The sequence below is a fragment of the Rhinoraja longicauda genome, chromosome 9, assembly GCF_053455715.1.
Source record: "Rhinoraja longicauda isolate Sanriku21f chromosome 9, sRhiLon1.1, whole genome shotgun sequence".
NCBI lineage: Eukaryota > Metazoa > Chordata > Chondrichthyes > Rajiformes > Arhynchobatidae > Rhinoraja > Rhinoraja longicauda.
Genome location: NC_135961.1, coordinates 50,542,947 through 50,569,880, shown reverse-complemented (window position 1 = coordinate 50,569,880; position 26,934 = coordinate 50,542,947). Strand labels below are relative to the sequence as shown.

Genomic DNA, 26,934 nt, shown 5'->3' with positions numbered 1-26,934 from the left:
AGTAGACTCGAAGGGCTGAATTGTCTAATTCTGGTCCTATTTCTTATGGTCTTATGGAATTGGTCTAGGGTCCACTGCTGTTTGTTATGCACGTTAATAATTTGGATGACAATGTCATTAACATTAGTGGTAAATTTCTGCTGGCAGTAGAGGAATCATGCATTGTTTGACCCATGTGTAAGAAGGAGTGTAAGGGGCGGCACGGTAGCGCAGCGGTAGAGTTGCTGCTTTACAGCGAATGCAGCGCCGGAGACTCAGGTTCGATCCTGACTACGGGTGCTGCACTGTAAGGAGTTTGTACGTTCTCCCCGTGACCTGCGTGGGTTTTCTCCGAGATCTTCGGTTTCCTCCCACACTCCAAAGACGTACAGGTATGTAGGTTAATTGGCTGGGTAAATGTAAAAATTGTCCCTAGTGGGTGTAGGATAGTGTTAATGTGCGGGGATCGCAGGGCGGCACGGACTTGGTGGGCCGAAAAGGCCTGTTTCCGGCTGTATATATATGATATGATGATGATGATGCTGGTTTAAACTGAAGATAGACACAAAAAAGCTGGCGTAACTCAGCGGGACAGGCAGCATCTCTGGAGAGAAGGAATGGGTGACGTTTCGGGTCGAGACCCTTCTTCAGACTGGATAGGGATAAGGGAGACGAGAGATATAGACGGTGATGTGGAGAGATAAAGAACAATGAATGAAAGATATGCAAAAAAGTAACGATGATAAAGGAAACAGGCCAATGTAAGCTGCTTGTAGGGCGAAAATGAGAAACTGGTGCGACTTGGGTGGGGGAGGGATATAGAGAGAGAGAGGGAATGCCGGGTCTACCTGAACTGAGAGAAATCAATATTCATACCACTGCCCAAGTCCAAGTCCCCCTGCATTTAGCCTCACTCTGACAATGAAGGAGACCGAGGACAGAAAGATCTGTGTGGGAATGGGAAGGAGAATTAATGTGTCCAGCAACCGGTTGTCTTGGTGGGCCGAATGGACAAATTCTACTCCTCTTCCTTATGACCTTACGACACACACACACACACATGCAGTTAAAATGTCAATGCTCATGACAGAGACCCTGCATTTGGAAAAAATAAGATTTGCCTTAATTGACAAACCTGAGTTATTTTTAAAAATATGGTCTCCATTTATTGAATTTTTAGAAAAGTAAATGGGTTTGGCACAGGACTAAAATAAACATTTTAAATTTAAAGTTGAAACTTGAGTTAAGGGTTGGATGTACAACTGTGGTTATTGTCTCCCGGATCTACTCCCTTTAATTTTTATAGTTATACATTTTTTTAAATCCTCTTATTCTCTCTTCCCAATAGTTTATAGTTTTTTTTTGTTGTTTTTTTTTGGGTTTTTTTCCTTTCTTCTTTATTTTTTATTTTCTCTCTTTAAAAATTTAAAAATTGAAGCTATGTAAGAACTCTGTAACAAATGTGTCTTTTATTTCTATTTGTACATATGCTTTTCAAAAAAAAAAAACAACAACAAAAAAATGTCAATGCTCACATTCTGCCATGGATGGGATGTTGGATGGTCATTTTTAAAGGAAGAAATATTTGCATTTCTATAGCACCTCCAACAACCAACCCACCCACCACCCCATTCCCAAGTAACCCACCCACCCACCCACCCACCCACCACCCCCCTCACTCTCACGCAAAAGAGAGGATCAAAAAGAGAAGGAAAATAAATTAGAGGAGAATGGATAAGAGGGCACTCAATTTATTAATTAACACTCATTTGTCACGGCTCGACAACTCAACAAAGCTGATTACTTGGTTTTCTCCTCTTCAGTGGAGCGGCTGGTAAATCTACTGGCAGCTCCAGCATCCCAGGTTCGATTCTGACCTCTGGTGCTGTCCATGTGGTGTTTGCACGTTTCTCCATATCCACGTGAGTTTCCTCCGGGTGCTCTGGTTTTTTCCCACTTCCCAAAGAAATGCAGGTTGGTTTACCAATGTTGGTAGGTTTATTTTAGACTTTGGAGATACATAGAAACATAAAAAATAGGTGCAGGAGGAGGCCATTTGAGCCAGCACCGCCATTCATTGTGATCATGGTTGATCATCCACAATCAGTAACCTGTGCCTGCCTTCTCCCCATATCCCTTGATTCCACTAGCCCATAGAGCTCTATCTAACTCTCTTTTAAATTCATCCAGTGAATTGGCGTCCACTGCCTTCTGTGGCAGAGAATTCCACAAATTCACAACTCTCTGGTTGAAAAAGTTTCTTCTCACCTCAGTTTTAAATGGCCTCTCCTTTATTCTTAGACTGTGTCCCCTGGTTCTGGACTCCCCCAACATTGCGAACATTTTTCCTGCATCTAGTTTGTCTGGTCCTTTTATAATTTTATACGTCTCTGTAAGATCCCCTCTTATCCTTCTAAACTCCAGTGAATACAAGCCCATTATTTCCAATCTTTCCTCATACGACAGTCCCACAGCACAGCATAGAAACATGCCCTTCGGCCCACTGAGTCCGTGCCAACCAACGATCGCCCCCTACATTAGTACTATGCTACACACTCGGGACAATTTACAATTTTACCAAAGCCAATTAACCTATAAACCCGTGCTTCTTTGGAGTGCGGGAGGAAACTAGAGAATCAAAAAAAAACCATGAGGTCATGGCGAGAACATAAAAACTGCTTACAGACAGCACCCATTGTCAGGATCGAACCCAGGTCTCTGGTGCTGTCAACAAGCAACTCTACCACTGGGCTACTGTGCCGCCCTTGTAGTTCCATTGATTATTTTTAACCAGCAGAATCATGGAAAAAACAAAATGATTAGGCAGCAGCTTTACCATTACACCACTGTGCCGCCCTTAATTGGTAATTAACTGGTTAATTGGTAATTCAGGACTTGCTCTGGTGTGGAGGCGAGTGGTTGAATCCAGGGAGGGGACAAGGTGGGGGGATGGGGGTGTGTGGTGGAGTTGATGAGAATGTGGGGAGAATAAGATGGGTTTGCAAGGTTCGTGTATGTAGCTGATCCTTGGTCATCCAAGACTCCGTGGGCCTGGAAGAGCCATTTCCTTCATGTTTGACTTTGGCTTAAACATTTACTCCCTCCACACTGGTACACTGGCTACAAAATTCCCCTCTGACACCAACAACCTCCCCACCCCACCCCCAAACTCACGATCCTTTTCACCAAGACAGGAACCTTGAAGGCATGCAACCACCACCACCTGCAGGTTCCCCTCCAAAGCACCATCATCCCGACTTGGAAACATATCCCCGTTCCTTCACTGTCAGTGGGTCCAGAGTCAGGAACTTCGTCTTCAACAGCAACACCTTCACTGGAAGAACGGCGGTAGTTCAGATAGGTGGTTCAACAATGGCTTCTGAAGGGCACTTACCAACGGATAATTAAATGCTCCGTGTCAAGGGTAAAAAGGTATAAAATAATAAATTCTGGTTTATCGTGAGGGTTTGGGTGAGAAACAACTGTATGTCAGAGTTTAGTTTAGAGATACAGTACGGAAACTGGCCCTTCGGCCAACCGAGTCAGCACTGATCTGCGATCCCTGCACACAAACACAATCCTCCACACACTAGGGGCAATTTACAATTTTACCATGCCAATTAACCTACAAACCCGTACATTTTTGGAGTGTGGGAGGAAACCGGAGCTCCCGGTGAAAACCCACATAGGTCACAGGGAGAACGTACAAATTCCAAACTCCAAGGTCATGGGGAGAAGGCAGGAACGGGGTACTGATTGTGAATGATCAGCCATGATCGCATTGAATGGCGGTGCTGGCTCGAAGGGCTGAATGGCCTACTCCTGCACCTATTGTCTATTGTCTATTGTCCATACAGACAGCACCCGTGGTCAGGATTGAACCCGGTCTCTGGCGCTGTAAGGCAGCAATTCTACCGCTGGGCCACCGTGCTGCCATTTATACAATGTGGTACCTCTGAGCACTAGTCTATTGGCCATGGCCAATTCTTCATGCTTCCCGGCAGGTCATGAGATATGAATGAAAGAGCCGCCGCACTTCTAAAACATCTAGGCCAAGAAAAATCCATCCTGGCCACCTCGTGAGCCAGTTTGATCGCCTTCCTTCGTTGCCCCACCTCCACCTCTCCCACCCGCAAATCCCCCAACCAGCCAAATCAAGAGCATCGCATTTGCACAACTAAAGCCTTACTTTATTCGCTTTCATGAAACAACAAATGGAATCTGATCCAACGCGGAAAAAAAACTTTCACTTAGTTACAGATGCATCGACACTTCAGAATGGAAACTGCAACAATTCAACAAGAGAGACAAAGACTGTAATAAATAAATATTTACAAGGCTGACTGGATTAACATCGGCAACAGTTTGAGAGAAAGCATGGGTGGGGTGGAAATAAGTCACATGGAAGTCACATATAAAAAAAACATATATATGCACTGTACTACACAGTAGTAATGTCTGAAAATAAAACATCCAGCTAATACAATGATTGTCAAATTAATATTTGCAACAAGGCTAGTTTGCTAATTCAACAATTGTGGTCACTAAATTCACGTGTTCCCAACATTTTATTCTAAATAATCACGTTCACAGCACAGAAAATTTGTTTTGGAGCGATAGATTGGCAATGGGAGAAGGGAAGGGTGACATACTGTAATTGCTTCTGCAAATTACACTTGGCGCCTGTGTCAAGACAGCCAAGGCGCATTGTCTGCCTTGCCCCCCCACCCCCCATTTCTCAGAGAGCAGGCGCACGTATCCAAAAGTATCAGAGGGCTCGCCTGCGTGTCGTAGCACGTTTATCGGTGAAATGGAACACCTGCTGCGGATAAGCAGGTTGGGAGGTGGCATTTTAATCCACGGTGCCACAGACCATTGATAAATCACTCCAAGGCATTCCACAAAATGTTTCCTCGCAAACATTTCCCAATCAGCAGTTTCTCCAGGCGTGAAAGAAAACAAGACAGGGAAGCAACACTAGGTGTGCCACAGCCTCCAGTCCCCACTGCTGCAGTCAAGTGATGACCCTGTCTTACTTCTACCTCATGGATGCAACCCATACAACTCCAGCTGATAATGGTGCGCCCCACGCACAACATGGTGAAATGTTTCACCGCCACCACCAGCCCTTTTCTGTGCACACTTCAAGCCTGGCGTCACTGCGTCTCCTGCTCTCCTATTCTACGGTATAACCTTCTGGTGATATCCAAGACATTGGGCCCCTAACTCTTGAATCTGGGTCCTCGACACAGCGTGGCAGCTGCAGTGCCAGACATCTCCCAAAGGTGGCACTAGTGGGTACGCAGATTGTTGAGAACGCAGATTGGGGAGGAGATGCACCCTTGGCTCCCAGTGCACCACTGCCACCATTAGATGCATGGTGGTATTGCAGATTTCTATTGCAGCCACAAGTACAGGTAACGTAAAAACAAGGAACACACATGCAGACAAATTACAATGTTTTTCGGAATAAATACATTTGCAAATATTAGTCACAGATTTAAGGCACTTTTCAGATGAAGGGGTGATTGTGATAGCATGACCCTCGGCCTCTGAAATGGCTCTAACGAGAGAAAGGATTGCCTATAATGTGTCAAAGTGCTTCACAGCCAAGGAAGTAATTTTGTAGAGTACTTGCTTTGTTTGGACACAGCAAGCTTCCCAAAATCAACAGCTTCATAATAACATGGTATTCTTGTTCTAATAAGTGTGTGTGAGGGTCTGGGGCAGCTTTCTTGAGTCAAACTAACTTGGCCTTCTTCAAACTATTGCCCATGGGATCACTTCCGTCATTTTGAGAGAGCAGATAGGACCTCACATTAATGCCTCATCCCAAAGAGAGCATCTCCAACAGCACTGGCCAATGGCCTCACGAGGACAGCACCATGTTGCAGATGGTAGAGCCATTATCTCACCCGTGTGGGACACTGACCTTCAGTGCTTTCTGTGTGGACTTTGCACATTCTCCCTGTGACCGCCCGTTTCCTCCCACGTCCCAAAGGCCAAGGGGTCGGTGAGTTAATTGCCCATGGTAAATAGCCCTATATGTACATGAGGGGTGGAATCTGAGGGTAAATGTAATTTGGAGAGAATAGGATTGCTGTAGGATCACTGTAAGTAGGTGCTCATGTAATGTCAATCAGTTCCTAAATAGTAATGAACACCAGGCTACCATGTCCCAGACCGTCGGAGTCTGAAGAAGGTTCCCAGCTCAAAGTATCCTCGGGCCATTCCCTCCAGATACTGCTTGACCTACAGAGTTACCCCTGCACTTTGTGTTTTCCCAACTTAAGTCAATCGGTTACTGAGAGGTGTCAATGGGTTCCTAAGTGCTGTCAATGGGTCCCTTGGAAGTGTCATTGGGTTCCTAGGAATTGTCAATGGGTCTCTAGGTCATGTCAATGGTTGCTTAAGTAGTGGTAGTGAGAGTGGATGAAAGACGACGATCTTCAGAGTTTAGATGACATCCATTAATGAGCTAATGACTACTCTGGCAGTGTACAATTTCACCTGAAGTCTCTGATTAAACGTACTCTTTCATTCACTCCCACGACCTTTTCCCAAACCACCGCACCCTTCCTCTTGCGGTGAGAGGCCAGCTACCCATTAACAGATTGACCGGCGCATTCATGAGAAGCCCCTCAGATTCCTTCCAGAACCTTTCCTCAGTTCCTTCTCTCTTTCAGCGGGACAGCTCAGAACTTTGTGCTGTGGCTGAAGTTTTCGGACATCATTATGTTCTTGTAGAAGTTGTCTGAGTGAGTTGGGTAGTAGGATGAGACCTTGTCCAACCCATTGTGGACGGGAACAATGGGATCCTGCCGGGCGTCCAAGTGGCCAAATTTCGATGACCTCACGGCTGCAAACAGGCCATCTAGCATGGGAAAGAAATAAGAGGCTGTTAACCATGGTATCAGACTGACATTGGTCAAGATTTATAGAGTGACCCAGTCTTGGAGTCATACAGCTCTGAAATACTCCCTTTCAACCTAATTCATCCACGCTGACCAAGCTAATTCGTCCATGCTGACTCTAAGCTAATTTAATTTGCCTGCATTTCACCCCTATCTCTCTAAACCTCGTGTAGGAAGGAACTGCACATGTTGGTTTAAATCAGAGATAGACTCAAAGCTGGAATAACTCAGCAAGTCAGGCAGCATCTCTGGAGATCAAAGATAGACACAAAATGCTGGAGTACATCAGCAGGACAGGCACCATCTCCGGATAGGAATGGGTGACGTTTCAGGCCGAGAACCCTTCTTCAGGCCAGAGATGCTGCCCGTCCTGCTGAGTTACTTCAGCATTTTGTGTCTATCTTCGGTGTAAGCCAGCATCTGCAGTTCCTTCCTGCACATCTCTGGAGATCAGTCTGAAGAAGGGTCTCGACCCAAAACGTCAACTATTCCTTTTGTCCAGAGATGATGCCTGACTGGCTGAGTTACTCCAGCTTTTTGTGTGTCAACCTCCCTAAAACTTTCTTGCCAATGTACCTATCCAAACAACTTTTTAATTTTGTTCCTGTACCTGCTTCAACTATTTCCTCTGGCATCTCATTCTATTTACCCACCAGCCTATGTGTGAAAAAGTTGCAGCTCAGGTTCCTATTAAATCTTTCCCCTCTCACCTTAAACCCATGCCTTCTAGTTCTTGATTCTCCAAGCCTGGGAACAAACCGGTGTACATTTATCTTGTCTGTGTCCCTCGTGCTATTATACACTCTAAGATCATCCTCGGTCTCCTGCACTCCAAGGAATAAAATCCTAACCTGCCCAATCTCTCCCGACAGCTCAGGTCTTCAAGTCCTGAGAACATCCTCATGACTTTTCCACAGCAGTCTTTCCAGTTTTAAGGGCATCTTACATCAGGGCGACCAAAACCGAACACACTACTGTTGCTGGGTAAGTCCACTCAGGTATGTGCAAGTCATTTAATGACCAGCTGATCAGAGTTCAGGACCAGCACGTTTGAGTAAAGACGAGGGATATGGATGGCAAGGTAAGGGAACTTTGAATGACCAGAGACGTTCTTAAGTTGTCAAAAAGAAAAAGCAGTTGTTTGTTTTAGGACAATTAAATCAGTCAGAGCCTTTGAGGAATATAAACCGTGCAGGAAAGAACTCAAGCAGACAATTCAGAAGGGCCAAAAGAAGCCAAAAATTGTAATTGCAAAGTCAGATTACAGAAAATCCTAAAGCTTTCAAATGTACAAAATTAGAGGGCAACTGGGGAAAAAGGTAAGACCACTCACGGTTAAAGGAAGTCATTTCTGCTTGAAGCCAGAGGATGTAGGCGAGTTACTAAATGAGTCCTTTGCATCTGTATTCACCAAGGAAAGGGGCATTGAGAAGAGTGAGATCAGTTTGGGATATACTAATATGCTGGGGCAGTTTGCGATCAAGAAGGAAGTGGAGTTTGGTCTCCTGAAAATAATTAAGAGTTGATAAATCCCCAGCGTCTGATCTACCCCAGCTTTAGATGCTGCACTTTGAGAGATCAAATGCAAGGGGAAAGTTTACAGTTAACAGCATTGATGTGCAGTGTGATTTTGGGGTCCAAGTCCCTGAAAGTAACGACAAGTAGATAAAGTGATAAATAAGGCATATGATATGCTGCCAATATCAGTCAAGGGTATTGAGTATGTCAGGAACACACTCACTCAACACTGATTGTTTCTGAGCTCCTTTGAGCCTCTTTACCATCTCAACTTTCCAGTATGGAAGCAAAGTTGGGTTTTTTTCTCTAACCCGCTACATTTTACTTCCAAGATTTTAAAAACACATTTCACCTCAGCATTACAAAAGCAATCACATGTCGGAACTACGATGTTTTCCACATTATTCCCTCTGTAGACCCAAATTAGCCTTTTTACAAAGCATATTGGTACTGGTTTGTTGGTGTTATGTGTGACGAGATACAGTCAAAAGCATTGTTGTCTCTGGGTCAGCCGATTCTGTAGCCAGATACTATTCCAGTGAGTTCCGAATTCTCCGGCTGGGGAACTGGTGTCCGCTCAGTCAGCCCAACCCAGAAACTTATCAGTTTCGAACAGGGATCTATGGAATTGAATATTGGGAAGCTTGATGTTATAGGTCATTTTTGGTTGCAAGTGCCCCAGGTATCAATACAATGTATCTACAAATAAGCATTTGGGAGACTAGCGGCTGAGGGGAAGCAGGCATCGTCTGACAGATGGGACCAGATCATTCCTTCACGCCTATTCTCCCCACACGAGCCACAAAAATCCAGAGCTGGGTTGAGCCGAGCAGAGCTGGGGGCGCTGAGCAGACGCGTTCGCTGGGTTGGATGAGGCCGGCTGGCGGCCGCTCTTCCCGCCTCTGCATCCTCTCCCATCACCACTGTTTCTGAGGCCCTCCCCCGCACACTGTCGTACACTAAGGACTGCCTGGAATAGACTTTTAGATAAAGAAATCAAGTGATAAGGGAAGCAGAAAGGGAAATGGACAGGCCATGGTGTTTCAATGCCAATGAGCCTCACGGGTGCTATATCTGGTACCATTTACTGTTGTACAATCGAAAGGTTCCACCCTCTAGGTTTGTATTCACTGGAGCGGAGAAGAATGAGAAGGCACCAACAAAGTTCTGACAGCGTTCAGCCAGAGGGTGGTGAATCTGTGGAATTATTTGCCACAGCAGGCTGGAGAGGCCGTCAGAGGATATTTTTAAGGCAGAGATAGATAGATTTATGATTAGTGCAGGTGTCAGAGATTATGGGGAGAAGGAGAGATGGATCAGCCATGATTGAATGGTGGAGTAAACTTGATTGGCTGAATGGCCTAACTCTACTCCTATCCCTTCTGACCTCATGAACATGAGGAGTATATTTCCCCTGGATAGGGGAGCTAGAATGACAGGTCACAGTTTCAGACTATAGCGTAAGATATTTCAGAGAGTGATGAAGTGAAATATCTTCACTTAGAGGCTGTTGAACCTTTGGAGTTGTCTGCCAAAGCGGATTCTGGTGGAGGCTAAGCCCTTGCATGTATTAACACAAATAGAAGGATTTCCAGAACACTCGGGACATTAATGGCATGGGAAGATTGCAGTAATGTGGCATTGGGAAAGATGACCAGCCATAATTGTACCAAAGATAATGGAAATATACCAGCAAGACTATCTGTGCAAAATCCTCCAAATTCGCTGGATGGATAAGCAAATCATTATCAGTGTGCTCTCCCAGAGAACTACTCCTTGTTACAAACAAGGAACAGCAGATGCTGGTTTACAAAGAAAATTACAAAATGCTGGAGTAACTCAGTGGGTTAGACAGCATCTCTGGAGAACATGGACAGGTGACGTTCAGGTCGAGACCCTTCTTCATACTGATTGTAGGGGGAGAGGGGGGTTAAGTCTGAAGGAGGGTCCCAACCTGAAACACAGCCTATCCGTGTTCTCTAGAGATACTGCCTAATTCACTGAGTTACTCTACCACTTTGTGTCCTAGTTATATGCAGTTAGGTACATTGGAAACATAGAAAATAGGTTGAGTAGGAGGCCATTCGGCCCTTCGAGTCAGCACCACCATTCATTGTGATCATGGCTGATCATCCACAATCAGTAACCTGTGCCCAACTTCTCCCCATATCCCTTGATTCCACTAGCCCCCAGAGCTCTATCTAACTCTCTCTTAAATTCATCCAATGATTTGGACAGGCATTGTTGTGGACACACCCAACACAATGCTCCCAAATCAGACACTATTCCAAACTCTGCCATGGGTTGTCAGATGGACAGAGAAAGAGATTCAAGAGAGCATTCAAAGCTTCCTTGAAGAAATGCAACATTCTGACTGACCTCTGTGAATCTCTGGCTCATAACCACACAAAGTGGAGAAGCACTGGGGATGGTGAGACCTTCAAGTCCATATGGTCTCTGAGGGCACATAGAAGCAACAGAAGGAGAGCAAAATCTCACAAATACCCACCTGCCCCATTCCGTCAGTCACCACCTGTGCCGCTCTCTCTCAGAACTGAAATATTACCTCTGCCTTTTTTCCCCACAGATGCTGCCTGACTTGCTGAGTTTTTCCACCAGTTTTATTCTATCCATGGAGGATTAAGCGGTTCCCACAATGCCCTCATCCGACTCCTCAGAATTCAATAGACTAGAGTGGAAGTGAGTTAAAGAACCGTACAGCATGCAAACAGGCCCTTCGGCCCAACTAGTCTACGCTGTCCAAGATGCTCCTTCTAAGCTAGTCCCATTTGCCGTGTTTGGCCCTTCTATATACTAAAACTCTCGTTTGTTTGTTTGTTTGTTTGTTTGTTCCTGAACTACAGCCAAAACGGTATACGATAGCGCAACAATTTTAGGCCCACCTGACTCACTGTCGCCCTTTGGCACTAATGGAAGAAGTTTCATTAAAATCAGTGTTATATTTGTAAAGGTATTCACATTTTAAAGTTTAAATCTATCTCCTCGGGAGGGAGGGAGGGGGTAGGAGGGAGGATAAGGGGGGTTGAGGGGGATGGAGTGGTGGGGAATGGGGGAGGGGAAGGGGAGGGGGATGGAGTGAGGGAGGAGGGGAGGAGGGAGGGGGAGTGAGGGAGGAGGAGGAGGGAGGGAGGGGGAGGGGAGAAGGGGAGGGGGAGGCGGGAGGGAGGGGAGGGGGAGAGGGAGCAGGGGAGGAGAAGGTGCTGCACCAATGCAGGAGAGGTTTGGGCTCAACGGGTCCACTTGGTCTAGTATCCCTATAAACCTTTCCTATCTATGTATCAATTCATGAGTGAAAAAGTTCCTACTAAACTTGCGTCTCTCACCTTAAGCCTATGGCTTATGGTTTTTGATTCCTCTACCTTGGGTAAAAGACTGTGCATTCACTGGATCTATTCTCCTCATGATTTTATACACCTCTATATGATCATCCCTCAGGCTCCTATGCTCCAAGGAATAAAGTCCTAGCCTGCACAACTTCTCCCTGTAGCTCAGGTCCAAGCACCATCCTTGTAAATCTTCTCCACAATCTTTCCAGCTCAATGATTCTTCCTACAGCAGGATGACCCAAACTGATCACAGTACTCCAAATTCGACTTCACCAACATCATACAGCTATAACATCATGTTCCAACTTATAAACTCAATACCCTGACTGATGAAGACCAATGTACCAAAAGCCTTCTTGACCACCCTACCTGTGACACCACCTTCAAGAAACTATGTACTCACACTCCTAGATCCCTCTGTTCTGCAATACTCCCTGGGCCTCATCATTCATTGTGAAGGTCCTGCCCTGGATTGACTTCCCCGAAATGCAATAGCTTGCACTTATCTACATTAAATTCAATTAGCTATTTTTCTGCCCACTTGCCCAGCTGATCAAGATTCTGCTGCAATTTTTGATAACCATCTTTACTGTCTACAATACTGGATAGTAGAAGCAAGTTATTGCATGCCATTAGAAGCAAGTTATTCTGGTCGCCATACCATGGGAGGGATGTGGAAGCTTTGGAGAGAGTGCAGAAGAGGTTCACTGGGATATTACCTGAATCGGAATGTGTTTAAATATCAGATGTTGGACAACTGTGTTTTCTCTGAAGCGTTGGAGATTGTGGGGAGACTTGACGGAATGAATGAATTAATAAGTTTATTGGCCAAGTATGTGCATATACAAGGAATGTGTCTTGGTGCTCCGCTCACAAATGACAACACAAACATACAGTTAACAATTAAGAATGAAGCACAAACACATCAAAACAATAAGGATACAACATTACGGTCTAAACATGTGGGTGAAAATAAATCAGAGCAAAAAAGAGACTACAGACTTTAGTTATTTAGTAGAACTATCACTCGTGGAAAAAAGCTGTTTTTATGTCTGGCTGTGGCTGCTTTGACAGTCCGGAGTCGCCTTCCAGAGGGAAGTGCTTTGAAGAGTTTGTATATAAGAGAAGAGAAGTATATAAAATTATGCGAGGCGTAGATTCATTTATTCTGAGACTTTTATTCAGGGCGGAAATATCAAACTCTAGAGGGTCTGAGAAAGGGTCTCGACCCAAAACGTCAACTATTCCCCTTCTCCAGAGATGCTGCCTAACCCACTGAACTCTAAACTCTAGAGGGCATTGCTTCAATGTGTGAGGGGGGAAGAGTTTAAATGAGAAGTGCAAGGCAAGTGTTTCACACAGAGAGTGGTAGGTATCTGGAACATTCAGGAGTGGCGGTGGAAGCAGATACAATTGAGACGTTTAAGAGGCATTTAGATGGGCACATGTATGGATGGGCAAGGTTAAGGGACAATGACCTGAGAATTACGGCATTATATCTAAGGATATTTTGTATGATTAAAGTTTTGTATTGTCTTAATGCTAACTAAAGAAGCACAAGCTTCTTTGCAAATCAACCTGCACATCCCCTAATCCTATCATGGAACACGGTCCATCTCTTCCACTACCATGGACATGGGTTTTTTTTCAAATTTTCTTTTTGTCACTAATGTCTGCTTTTTCTGCATGGTCTTCTTTCCTTTCGAAAAATTTCTGTGAAATTTATATATCATTTATATTTTTGTTTGTTTGGCAGAGTCCATGTGCCTGTGATGCTGCTGCGGGCAAGATTTTCATTGTACCTGTGCAGCTCACCGTACTTGTGCAGATGGCAATAAACTCAACTTAACATGACTTGAAGGCAGGGGGTGGCAACTTTTGTGTCCCTGGTTTAAAAAAAATAATCAAACGTAAGGCCGCGGTTCATGCTGTGGCCAACAACACCGGCAAGTTAGGCCTTGAATGGACAAATCTAGCGAAGGACCAAGAGAAAGGAACAGGGAAAAGTGGCAAATGGAGATAAGGGACCCAGTGGGGTACCGCAAGGCTCAGTGCTGGGACCCCAGTTATTTACAATATATATTAATGATTTGGACGAGGGAATTGAATACAACATCTCTAAGTTTGCGGATGACACGAAGCTGGGTGGCAGTGTTAGCTGCGAGGAGGATGCTAGGAGGCTGCAGAGTGACTTGGATAGATTAGGAGAGTGGGCAAATGCATGGCAGATGCAATATAATGTGGATAAATGTGAGGTTATCCACTTTGGTGGCAAGAACAGGAAAGCAGAGTATTACCTGAATGGTGGCCAATTAGGAAAAGGGGAGATGCAACGTGACCTGGGTGTCATGGTGCACCAGTCATTGAAAGCAAGCGTGCAGGTGCAGCAGGCAGTGAAGAAAGCATTCGTAGCAAGAGGATTTGAGTATAGGAGCAGGGAGGTTCTGCTGCAGTTGTACAGGGCCTTGGTGAGACCGCACCTGGAGTATCGTGTACAGTTTTGATCTCCTAATCTGAGGAAAGACATTCTAGCCTTAGAGGGAGTACAAAGAAGGTTCACCAGATTGATCCCTGGGATGGCAGGACTTTCATATGAAGAAAGACTGGATAGACTGGGCTTATACTCTCTGGAATTTAGAAGACTGAGGGGGGATCTTATTGAAACATATAAAATTCTTAAGGGGTTGGAGAGGCTAGATGCTGGAAGATTGTTCCCGATGTTGGGGAAGTCCAGAACCAGGGGTCACAGCTTAAGGATAAGGGGGAAGTCTTTTAGGACCGAGATGAGAAAACATTTCTTCACACAGAGAGTGGTGAGTCTTTGGAATTCTCGGCCGCGGAAGGTAGTTGAGGCCAGTTCATTGCCTATATTTAAGAGGGAGTTAGATGTGGCCCTTGTGGCTAAAGGGATCAGGGGGTATGGAGAGAAGGCAGGTTACTGAGCTGGATGATCAGTCATGATCATATTGAATGGCGGTGCAGGCTCGAAGGGCCGAATGGCCTACTCCTGCACCTATTTTCTATGTTTCTATGTTGTGAGAAGGCCTGAGGCATGCACAATACCTCATCCCCTCAACTCTCGCTCAACAATCCAACTCAAACATGCACACTGACTAAACAATGGTATGCTCAGCACAGAATGATGTGGAGTAGGAATTAGAAGTGTAACATCTCCGCACCTTCACTTTATGTCAAAAAGAAAATGGCCTCCCAGTACGGGTGAACCTGGTCATGCAAGAGTACCAACCCTTGGCCAGTGGCGTAAGGGAAAGTAAAGGGAATGCCTTGCAATCACATCACAATACAGCATGCGCGCTGTCTACACCCATGGCGCAGGGGACTGGAGTCACTTTGACGCATGGCTGCTGCAATTGCTGGCCAAACAGTGGTGGGTTATCCAGCATGCTTTACCTTTTAAGGGGAACTCATCTCTGCGCAGGGACAAGCTCTCAGAAGACATCATCCTGTTCCAAAAACACATCAACATTTGTTATTCAGAATGATGTGACAGTACATATAGAACCCGTGCTCTTTAAAGAAAGACATGCATGTATATAGCATCCTACACCCTACAAATATCTTTGCAGATTAATGGAGGTGCCATCTCTGTTGTATTGCAGGAAGCAGCAGCCCTTTCATGCACAGCAAGCTCCCATGTGTCAATAATGTCTGAATAATCCAGAATCGTAGAGAGACGTAGAACAGAAAAAGGCCTATCGGCCCTCTGAATTCCAGCTGACTGCCATTTTTGTTCTACTCTTATGCTCACCCATTTTATTCTGCATGAACTCTTGCCAGATTGTACTTTATGTCCTGGGATGTGGGAGGAAACTGACACACCCAGAGGGAAAACTCACATGTGCAGGGAGAAATCCACCAGAGTTTAGGATCAAACCCGGGTCACTAGAGCTGTGAGGAGCCAACTCTACCAGCCGCACCACAATGCCACCATTATTCGGAATGGTCTGCTGAAAATATCCAGTCTTTACTTCATTTTTGGTTATTATTAAAATTGTTATTTTAAAAAGTATTGAGTAATGACTTGCATATATTAATCAACAGCAAGTGTAGGATTGTACTTGTTCTCAATCGGCAGAAAGTGATGAATATTGCCCGGGGTTCATTACGGATAGTCATATCATATCATATCATATATATACAGCCGGAAACAGGCCTTTTCGGCCCACCAAGTCCGTGCCGCCCAGCGATCCCCGTACATTAACACTATCCTACACCCACTAGGGACAATTTTTACATTTACCCAGCCAATTAACCTACATACCTGTACGTCTTTGGAGTGTGGGAGGAAACCGAAGATCTCGGAGAAAACCCACGCAGGTCATGGGGAGAACGTACAAACTCCTTGACAGTGCAGCATCCGTAGTCAGGATCGAACCTGAGTCTCCGGCGCTGCATTCGCTGTAAAGCAGCAACTCTACCGCTGCGCTACCGTGCCGCCCTATTGACCTCCCTATCATTGAAATGATCTACAGGAGGTACTGCCTCGACGGCTTATGATATCATCAAAGATCTACACCGCCCTGGCCATACTCTCATCTCACTGCTTCCATTGGAAAGAAAGTACAGGGGCCTGAGAACCGTTGCCTCCATGTTCAAGAACAGTTTCTCCTGAGCAACCATCAGGTTCTTAGAACAATCTCACTCTTACTTATTTTCACTGCAACTTACTCAGGCTCATTAACATCCCACAATTTCTCCTCGTCTCAAGTTTTAAATGGTCACGCTCTTATCCTCAGCTTGGTCCTCTGAAATCTCGACTATCCAACCTGATGAAACAGCCTCTCGATTTCATCACTGTCCAACCCACTAAATTTGCAGCCATGTGCAGATACACTTCAGCAAGGTTGGTTAAGGGGTGCTGCCTTTGTTGGGTTGAACGGCCACCTCACCATGTTGAGATGCCTTTGAAAGGGAAACAAGTGAAGCCATTCCCCGTCAAGCTTTGGTCAAGTCGGGTCATCGGGCACAGAGGAAAGAATCACAACATGTTGGTTTTGGTGACCACTAGTCCAAAATTGGATTCTTATCTTCTGTTGCATGTAATCACAAGACATCGGAGTGGAAATGTGCCAATGGAACCCCACTTTAAGAAGCAGGCTACAACACACAAATACTGCTGTGCATTTAACATACACAGTCCTAACACTAACCCCGACTACAAATATATCTTTGCATTTCAAAATCACTGCACATTGGCACAAATAAAATCAGAAAACTTTGGGAAAACTGGATCTGCATTTAATATCCATCCCGAATTCCCCTGGAAGTATTTTAGGGATCGAAGAGCAAACTCCATCTGGAATCATGTATTGTATATTTATGGTAAACTTCCTCCTCAACCCTTTGCCCCCTCTTCTCCAACTCCATCTGCATTCACACTGCCTTGGAAAAGCAGCCATCATAATCAAAGACCATTTTCAACCTGGTCAATCCCTCTTCTCCCCACTCCAGTCAGGCCGAAGATGTTTAAGCTTGAAAACACGTATCGCCAGATTAGGAACAGTTTCTTCTCTACTGTTATCAGACTACTGAATGATCCTCCAATAAGCTAGGATGTAGTCCCGATTTCCCAACCCATCTCATTGTGGACTTTGCATTTTTTTGTATCTGCACTTTCTCTGTAACTGTAACCTTATATATAACACTGTGACACTATATTCTGCACATGGGTGTTTTACTCTTTGCACTACCTATGGTACATAAGTATGGCTTCCTTATACTCATGTACAGTTTGATCGGACTGAATAGCGTGCAAACTATGTTTTTTGCAGTATTTCAGCACAATAATAAACCAATATCCATACCAATAATGTTGAAGGAGTATCACCTTTGAAAAGTTCTAAACAGTATCAGCATGACTTCCTACGAGGAATATCATGTCAGTGAGGTTTATTGGACTTCGTCATGGAAGCATCAGCCGGAATGGAGAGAGTTGAATGAGTTTGACAAGTTGCTAAATAAAAGACTACTTCTCATGGTAAGAGTCCCTGATTTTGGGAGTAATATACTAGAGTGGATAGAGGCTCAGCTATCTAGCAGGAATAAAAAGTGATACCTGTGTATGGAGTTTGCACATTTCCTCTATGTCCACATAGGTTTCCTCCGGGTGCTTTGGTTTCCTCCCACATCCCAAAGATATGAGTGAGGCCTGGTTTATGGACTGTTCTAAATTACCCCTCATCCTGGTGGGGCCAACGATCCCTGCACAGTTTAAGAATAAGGAGTAGACCATTTCAGACTGAGAGGAGGAAAAACGTCTTCAGCCAGAGAGTTGTGAATCTGTGGAAATCTCTGCGACAGAATGCAGTGGAGCCAATTCACTGGATGTATTCAAGAGAGAGTTAGATGTAGCTCTTAGGGCTAACGGAATCAAGGGATATGGGGAGAAAGCAGGAACAGGACACTGATTCTGGATAATCAGTCATAATCATATTGAATGGCGGTGCTGGCTCGAAGGGCCGAAAGGCCAATTCCTGCACCTATTTTCTATGTTTTTATGTTTAACACTAACCTACACACACCAGGGACGATTTTACATTTATACCAGGCCAATTAACCTACAAACCTGTGCGTCTTTGGAGTGTAGGAGGAAATTGGAGATCCCAGAGAAAACCCACAGGAAGAACGTACAAGCTCCCTAAAGACAAGCAACCATAGTCAGGACCGAACCCGAGTCTCTGGCACTGTAGGGCAACAACTCTACTGCTGTGCCACCGTGCTGCCATTGGGATAAGGGTTAGGCTAAAGATTAGGTTGGGATAAGGATTCGTCGATAAAGTCCAGGATTAAACAAAGAGACAAGGAGTTCCTGAGCCTCACCCTTGGTGCTGCTTTTGAAGAGGCTGGAACCAGACTTGAACTTGCTGGTCCAGCTGGTAGAGTTGGACCCAATGGAGCTGGAGGAAAGGGACTTGCCCAGGTTTTCAGAACTGGCTTTCTTTGTGGTGTTTGTGATCGTTCTGCTCCAGTCTGGAAGAAAAAGTGATCATGAAGAAAGACCCGTTAAAAGAAGAACAAAATAATATCACGTGTCTTTAATAAAATCAGGGCAGCCATATTATTTCCAATATTTCATCACATTGGATGGCATTGAGCCATCATCTATGCTGGCACATGGAGGAATACCATTGCTTTCCCCCAGTTGTTTTCCTGCAGTTTATTCTCTCTCATCCTTCCCATCATCTCCTCTCTCCCTCCTCCCTTCCCCACCACCATCCCCACCCCTACCCCACGCCACCGATTTGCTAATCATTCACAGTGATCAATTAAACCACCAGCAGATATTTGACACATGATAGAAACAGGAGCACCCAAGGGAAACCCACATTGTCTCAGGGAGAAGGTGCAAACTCCTCGCTGCACCGGAGGGAGATCAGGATCGAACCCTGGTCACTGGAGCGGTGAGACAATGGCTCCCTCTGCTGCACCACCACACCTCCCACAAAACTGAGCAAAATAATCAGGAGAAGCAGCCAGAGCTGGTTTCTCCTGACACCCTCTCATTCCAAGGCTCAGGGCACCAAGACCACTCTCAGTTCCCTGACTGAGCCAAGCAAGACAGTCTCAGAGCAAGATTGGAAGCAATACCATTCCTGGCCTGTGATGTTTAAGACAGTGCCAAATGTTGTCATAGTTATAGAATTATACAGCGCAGAAACAGGCCCCTCAGTCCAACCCAGCCATGCCAACCTAGGCTGGTCCTGACTACCCGTATTTGACCATATCCCTCTAAACCTTTCCTTTCTATGAACCAGTCCAAATATTTTTTTAACTTTACACTGCTGATCAAGTTATCTACCCGAGCTTGTCCCATTTTTCTGCATTCGGCTCATATCCCTCCAACCCATTCCAATGTTGTGTCCATCTTAGGCAAAAATAGCTCTTTTTGGAACATACCTGAATTTTCAGGTAGTCTGAATCTGCCACAGCAAAGGTATCGTCTCCATTGTTTCTGTACATTTTCCTTCAGAGCGCAGTGGAAGACAAATATGAAGAAGCCTGTGTTGAATAAAATGAGAATCTCGGTTACACTGACATGCAACGAGCTTGAATGACACTGGGTATCTCAGTGCCCTGGAGATACTGACTCAGACTCAGGAACAGCTTCATCCCCAGGGCCATAGCTGCTATGAACCGGTCCTGCTGAGCCGGATGGCCACAACGCATAGATCAACTTGCACTTTACCCTGTCCAAAACTGTTACAACTGTTTCGTTTCGTTGGGTTGCTGCTGTCTAAATTACTTAAATTATTGCATCGTATGGGAGGCGCATTCCCAATCTCGTTGTACCCCTGGGTACAATGACAATAAAGATATATTGTATTGTATTGTATTGTATAAAGTTCATGTAGGATCCCATTACCAAATGTGATTCAGTAGATAAACCCATGTAGAGATTGGACACACTCAGATTCTTAAATCCATAATCCCTTCGTAATTCATGACCACTTCTGAATTACAGGATTCATAAATTAATGCTGAGGTAATAAAGATCAGCCCACGACCTTATTAAATGTGCAGCAGAGACAAAGAGCTGAATGGCCTACTCCTGCTTCACGCTCTTATGTTTTAACACCCCTGATTGTCTCTCTAGACATGGTTTTAGACCTTAGGAAAGAGAATCAAGCCTGCTCTATCATTCAACAAAATCATGGCTAATGAGACATCTATTACCTCAGTGCTGCTTTCATTCAATAACCTCTCCAATGCCTTTATTCCATTAATATCTAATAATCTGTTCATCATTTTCTTTACTATACTCAACAATTGAGCCTTCACAACTGTCTTGGGTTGACAATTCAAAAGCTGCACTCTCTTTTTCTAATCTCTATCCTGAACAGCCAACTCTTATTTTGAGATTGTGATCCCTGGTTCAAAACACATCAGCCTGGGGAAATATCATCCCTTCATCTAACCTGTCCGGTCCATAAGAATTTTGTAAAATATCTATGGGATTACCTTGCCTTCTAAACTCAATATAGTGTCGGCACAGTCTGCTTAATCGCTCAAGATAGACACAAAATGCTGGCGTAACTCAGTGGGACAGAATGAGTCTCAGTCTGAAGAAGGGTCTCGACCCAAAACATCACCCATTCCTTCTCTCCAGAGATGCTGCCTGTCCCGCTGAGTTACTCCAGCATTTTGTGTCTATCTACGATTTAAACCAGCATCTGCAGTTCCTTCCTACTGCTTAATCAGGCTGCAGGGAGACCGGATTGAAGTCAATAAAATTATGAGAGGAATAGATAATATTCAGACCCTTTTTACCCAGGGATGAAATGTAAAATACTAAAGGGCATAGCTTTATGGAGCTTTAGGGGCAAGTTTGTTTTTCACACAGAGGGTTGTGGATGCCTGTAACATTTTGCTAGGGGTGTTGGTAGAAGCAGATACGATAGTGGTGTTTAAGAAGCATTTAGACAAACACTTGACCAGGCATTAAATGAAGGAATATGGATCATGTGCAGTCAGATGGAAATAGTTTCATTTGGTGTCATGTTCGACACAAACAGACTGAAGGGTCTGTTCCTGTGCTGTGCTGTTGTGGTTTTTAATTCTTCACAACCATATCCCATAACCCCGGAACCATTCTAGTGAAGCTTTATTCAACTCTTTCTATAACAATTACATTGTAATATGTAGATCAAACTTGCACAAATATTCCGTATCCGGTCTCAATAATTGAAGCAAGATGTTTCCATTCTAACATTCCAAACCCAATAAACCATTAGCCTTCCTAATTGCTTTTTGTACAGAAATGTTAAAAGTCAGTGATTCATATACCAAGACATCCAGCTGAACACCAGCAACGTGTTATATATTCACCATTGGCCAGGGCAGCACTAATCTCCCATCGTTATTGGCCTTGAGAGGTTTTTGGTGCAATTCTCCTCATAGCAGCAATGGGTAGAGATACACAAAGATTCTGAGCCATTTCCAAGGGCATTTGAGGACTCCGGAGATAAGGTCAAGAGTCACACATAACCTAAACTAGCAACTTCCCTGAGGGACATTAATGAACCAAACATATGTTCAATGACCTTGCCATCATTATGTTACAGCTATAAGCTATTTTTAAGGATGGTTTAATTAATTGTATTTAGTTTCTCTCGCTACCTTGGTGAGATTTGTCACCGGTGTAGATTTTTTAATCCAGATCTCTAACTACAACAGCCTGACTGCGGGAGAAGACGGCAGGGGAAGAGAAAAGACATTCTGGCCTTCCATCACAGTGAGGAGGTGATGGAGGAGACTCATTGTGATGGATGTTTCCTTTTTTAAAATGTTTTGTGTTGGTTGGGGTTGTGTAATTTGCTTATTTTATTGCTCTTATTGTTGGACTGTGGGTGACGAAATTTCATCCAAAAAACTTGTTTTTTGGATGACAAATAAAGATATCCTGAATCCTGAATATTCTGAATCCTAGTAGTTTAACCTCTGAGCCAATACTCCTGGAATACAGATCAGGGAGATACTGGTATCTTTGGCAAGTGAACAGAGGGCAAAGGGAGCAGATGGAAAATCATTGGCCGGAGGGGAAAAGAGAAGCAACCTTGGCCGGGGTTTTTTTGCTAATCTCTGAGAATATAGTGTTATCGATTCACAGATTCGTATAGGACAGAAACAGGCCCTTCGGCCCACCACATCCATGCTGACCTTTATGCTTATCAACTCCAATCTCATTTGCTTACATTGGGGCAACATCCTTCCGTGTCTTGCCTATTTACGTGTCTGTCTAAATGCCTCTTAAACCTTAGTAGTTGGTATCTGATTCACCACCTCCTCTGACAGCATGTTAACATGCTCCAGATACCAACCACTCTCTGTCTAAAACATTTTCCACTCAGGTCCACTTCAAAACTCCTTTTCCTCACCATAAAAAATGTTATGATTCCATGGGAATTTTTTTTTGACTGCCTTCCCCATTTAAGTCTCTCATAAACTTATATACTTCTCTCAGCCTCATTTGCTCCAGGAAAAACAAGCCCAGCCGATCTGATCTCTCTCCATAACTAGTTCTCCATTCAAACAATATCCTGATGAATCTTCTCTGCACTCTCTGTAATGCATATTTAAAGAGACATGGACTGGGATTGCATTGGAACTTTGAAATAGGCGCTGGACATATCTTTAAAAGCTCATGAGGATAAACCAGGATGAGGAGTAAATAATGCACCTCCTTCAAACAACCAGTGGTCCTCGTACATTGTAAGTCCTGACAAACCAGGTTCAATTCTGCAATTGCAGCACAGCACAATGCGCAACTCAAGTTAGTATTTTTAATTCAAGGATGTGAGCGCAATGACATGTAGAAAGCAGGTAGGAATTAACCACTTGATAATGATTGCAGATTTTCTCTCTGGGCCTCAACATCAGGTAAAGGATACTGATTTTCCAGTTACTTTGGTTCTCCTTCCCTCTCCCACTCAAACCTATGGGTCTCCGGCATCTACAGTGTTCCAGTGAAGCCCAACAGAAACTTGAGGAAGAGCACCTCATCCTTCTTCTGAGCACATTGCAGTCTTCTGGAATCAATATTGAATTCAACTAATGCAGATAACTCCCAATTTCTATTCATATCAGAACTGCCTGTTTCTTAGCTTAGAGATACAGCATGGAAACAGGCCCTTCAAACTACTGAGTCCACACTGACTATCAATCACCCTTACACTAGTTCTATGTTATTCCACTTTTTAACTTCTGCAGACTAGGGGCAATATGCAGAGGCCCATTAACCTACACGCCTTTGAAATGGAGGAGGAAACCAGAGCACCCGGAGAAAAAGGAAGTGGTCACAGGGAGAGCATACAAACTCCACATAGACAGCACCCGTAGTCAGGATCAAACCCAGGTCTATGATGCTGTGAGGTAGCAATTCTACCGTTGCCCCACCATGCTGCCTGCTCTAAGGTCATCATTTGTAACATTAGCTGAGTTCCTCTCATATGAATATTTTTTTGTTGTTGAGAGAAATGGGTTAAACACAGACAAATGGGACTAGCATAGATGTGCATCTTGGTCAGCATTGGATTAGTTGGACTGAAGAGCATGTTTCCATGCAGTTTGACTGTTGGACTCCAAGACTCTCTCCACAGTCTCTGACTATCGTGCTGGCATGTCCCAGCATTTCCTTTTCAGTTTTCAGGTTTCAGCGACAATCTCCCTTTCTTCTCTTACTCTCGAGAGCTATAGTCTTATAGTCATACAGCAGAGAAACAGGGGCCTTCAGCCCACCATGTCCATGACACCCATTTCACCCATCTACACTAAAGCCTCTTGCCGATATTAGTTCCTTAGCCATCAATGTCTTGAAAGCAGGACATTTAAATTCCAAACAGACTCTGTGTGAAAGAATCTCCTCTAAACCTCCGCCTCTCACCTTACACCTGAGCCCTCCTGGTTTTGTCATCCCACCATGGCAAAACAATTCTTCTACCCTTTCTCTCTTACTCATAGTTTTATATACTTCTATCAGGTCACCATCATCCTCCACTCCAGGGAATCAAACGCAACCTACCCAAAACCTAGAAACAAGGAACTACAGATGCTGGTTTACACAAAAGGACATAAAGTGCTGGAGTAACTCAGCGGGTCAGTCAGCATCACTGGAGAACATGGATAAGTGACGTTTTGGATCTGAGTTTGGAGAAGGGTCCCAACCTGAAAGGTCATCTATTTGTGTTCTCCAGAGATGCGAGTTGACACGCTGAGTTACTCCAACACTTTGTATCTTATTTTGTAAACCAGCATCTGCAGTTCATAGAGTCATATAGTCATAGATTGATACAGTGTGGAAAAAGGCCCTTTAGCCCAACTCGCTCACACCGGCCAACAATGTCCCAGCTACCCTACTCCCACTGGCCTGCACTTGGTCCATAACCCTCCAACCCTGTCCTATCCATGTACCTGTTCAACTGTTTCTTAAACGATGGTTTAAGAAACAGTTCCTTTACCTCAAGGGCTAAAAATGTGTTAGTCACCCTGGAGAAGCTCTTCGTACTTTGACTGAGAGACCAAAGTATCTGCAGAGATGCTGCTTGACATGTTGAGTTACTCCAGCACTTTATGTCCTTCTATCCAAAAGCTTCTTATGACTGAAATGTTTCAGTCCAGTCAACATCCTGGTGAAACTCCCCTGTTCCCTCTCATATCTTTCCTACAGTATAGTGACCAAAAACTGCACACGGTTACTCTAGCCATATGTTTCTAACAACCCTCAGTAATCTATTAGGGCAGATGTGTCAGTAAATATTGGGAACATCTGAGCAACTCTGGACTGATCCGATTAGAGATAGCCCATTTGTCCTATCCCCCACCTCGCTCAGCAACTTAAAAACAACATTTCCTCTCCTTCCCTAATCTCTTGACAGTTGTTTCTCCTGAAACTGTAACTGTTACTCATTCCACAGATGCTGCCCCGGTGGTGTGGAGTTCTGTTATTATTCGTTAAACACATCAGTTTTTTTTTATCATTCAATAGTTTTGCAGTTTCAACATTACTGAAACCATCTTTTTTTTTAAATTCAAATACATTTAATTTTAATTCCCCATCTGGTACTTGAACTTATATCTCTGGATCATTTATTGCTGCCACTGGCTACAATTCCAGTGATTTAAACAGGATGCATTTGTACTCCATACAATACACCTTTTCTTATGGATACTACCGCATCCATTCCCTCTGGAATTATCTCCTCAAAATTAGTTCCTCATCCATCTTCAAACAGTCTTTATGCTAGGGATGAATTCTCGATCTTCCAGTCTAGCTCCATGCTGCCCTTACATTTTTTTTAAATCTACACCTTCTCTGCAGCTGTTACACAGTATTCTGCACTTTTTTTTTTTTTTTTTGCTTTACCTGATGTATCATGAATGATATAATTTGCCTGGATCGCACGTAAAGCATCATTTCTCACTGTTTCTCACTACACATAACAATAATAAACCCATACCAATATGTAGATCAAACTTGTACATACCAATACACTTAATTTAAAATATCCATCTGGTATTTGAACTTAGGACTATTCATCCTTGTTTCTGGCTACGATTCCACTGTTTTAAACACTACATCTTTGTGCCATATACAATGCACCTTTTTTTTAAGGACACAATCACATTCATTCCCTCTGAAATTGTCTGACGCACTTCCAAAAACTCCTCAACATTAATTCCTCAACCCATCTTTGATTCCTCTGAATGCCTATAGACACAAGCCATGCTCTTCAATTGTAGACATTCGGGGGGCACTCTGTTTGCTTGCAAGGCCTTTGCTTCAGTTGCTGATTGGGGTAAATATGCAGGACTAGAACGGGTGTCAGGGGTGATGGGGAGAAGGCAGGAAAATGGAATTAGGAGGCAGAGATCAGCCATGATTGAATGGCCGAGTTGACTCGATGGGCTGAATGGCCTAATTCTACTCCTGTAACTTGGGAACTTGTGAGAATGGCAATACCTTGCATCGAGTTGAAGATTGCGAACAGGTACATGAAGCTGAGGCTCACTGGGCCCCAGGTGAAGAATGCAAAGCCCCAGGTCATTCCCAAGAGGAAAGTCAAGCTGGCGGCACTTCGGAGATTGCGCAGGATCTCCTCCCTCTGGTTACGGTTGCTCTTCTTCCCATTCCTTCCGCAGATCTGGATTAATACCACGACAAACATGGAGATGTTCATCAGGAAGAGGATCACAAAGTAGGCGACGCAGGTCACGTAGAAAACCACCCGATCGTCGATCCAACAGCTGTAGGAGGAAGTGAGAGAGAAGCAGTTATGATTTCATACCAACTACAAGACGCACAAAGAGGCCATTTGGCCTGTCATGTTCATGCCTGCTCTCTACACAACATTCCACCAGTCCCATTCCCTTAATTTACTCATAGACCTGCCACCTACTCTCATTTAAAAGTCCATCAACTCCCTTTTTTGATACCTTTGACACTCACCCACACCGGGAGGTATTTACAGAAGTCAAATACCCTGCCAATATGTCTTTAGGTTTCCAGGAGGAAACCGGAGGTCTTAGAGAAAGGGCCACAAGGTCACAGCGAGAACATGCAAATTCCATGCACAGGTCATCAGAGGACACAGTTGAGAAGAGTTTCTGGACCTACGAGGCTACATAACTAACAGCTGTCCCACTACGCCACAACGATCCTA

General features: G+C 44.3%; 1 protein-coding gene across 7 annotated transcripts in view; it reads right to left on the bottom strand.

Annotated features, from left to right (window-relative positions):
- Window positions 1-4,155: 4,155 nt before the first annotated feature.
- Window positions 4,156-26,934, bottom strand: part of adgrg6 (adhesion G protein-coupled receptor G6) — a 135,815-nt gene continuing 113,036 nt past the window's right edge. For 6 of the 7 annotated variants that reach the window (XM_078405458.1, XM_078405457.1, XM_078405460.1 and 3 more), the window contains 4 exons: window positions 26,235-26,518; window positions 19,676-19,777; window positions 18,599-18,748; window positions 4,156-6,853 (listed from right to left, as the gene is read on the bottom strand). In XM_078405458.1, coding sequence (XP_078261584.1) covers window positions 6,675-6,853; window positions 18,599-18,748; window positions 19,676-19,777; window positions 26,235-26,518 — 715 coding nt within the window. In that variant the 3' untranslated portion in view covers window positions 4,156-6,674. Of the gene's footprint in view, window positions 6,854-15,169; window positions 15,223-18,598; window positions 18,749-19,675; window positions 19,778-26,234; window positions 26,519-26,934 lie in introns of all 7 variants that reach the window. The other variant, XM_078405462.1, reaches the window with a different exon arrangement.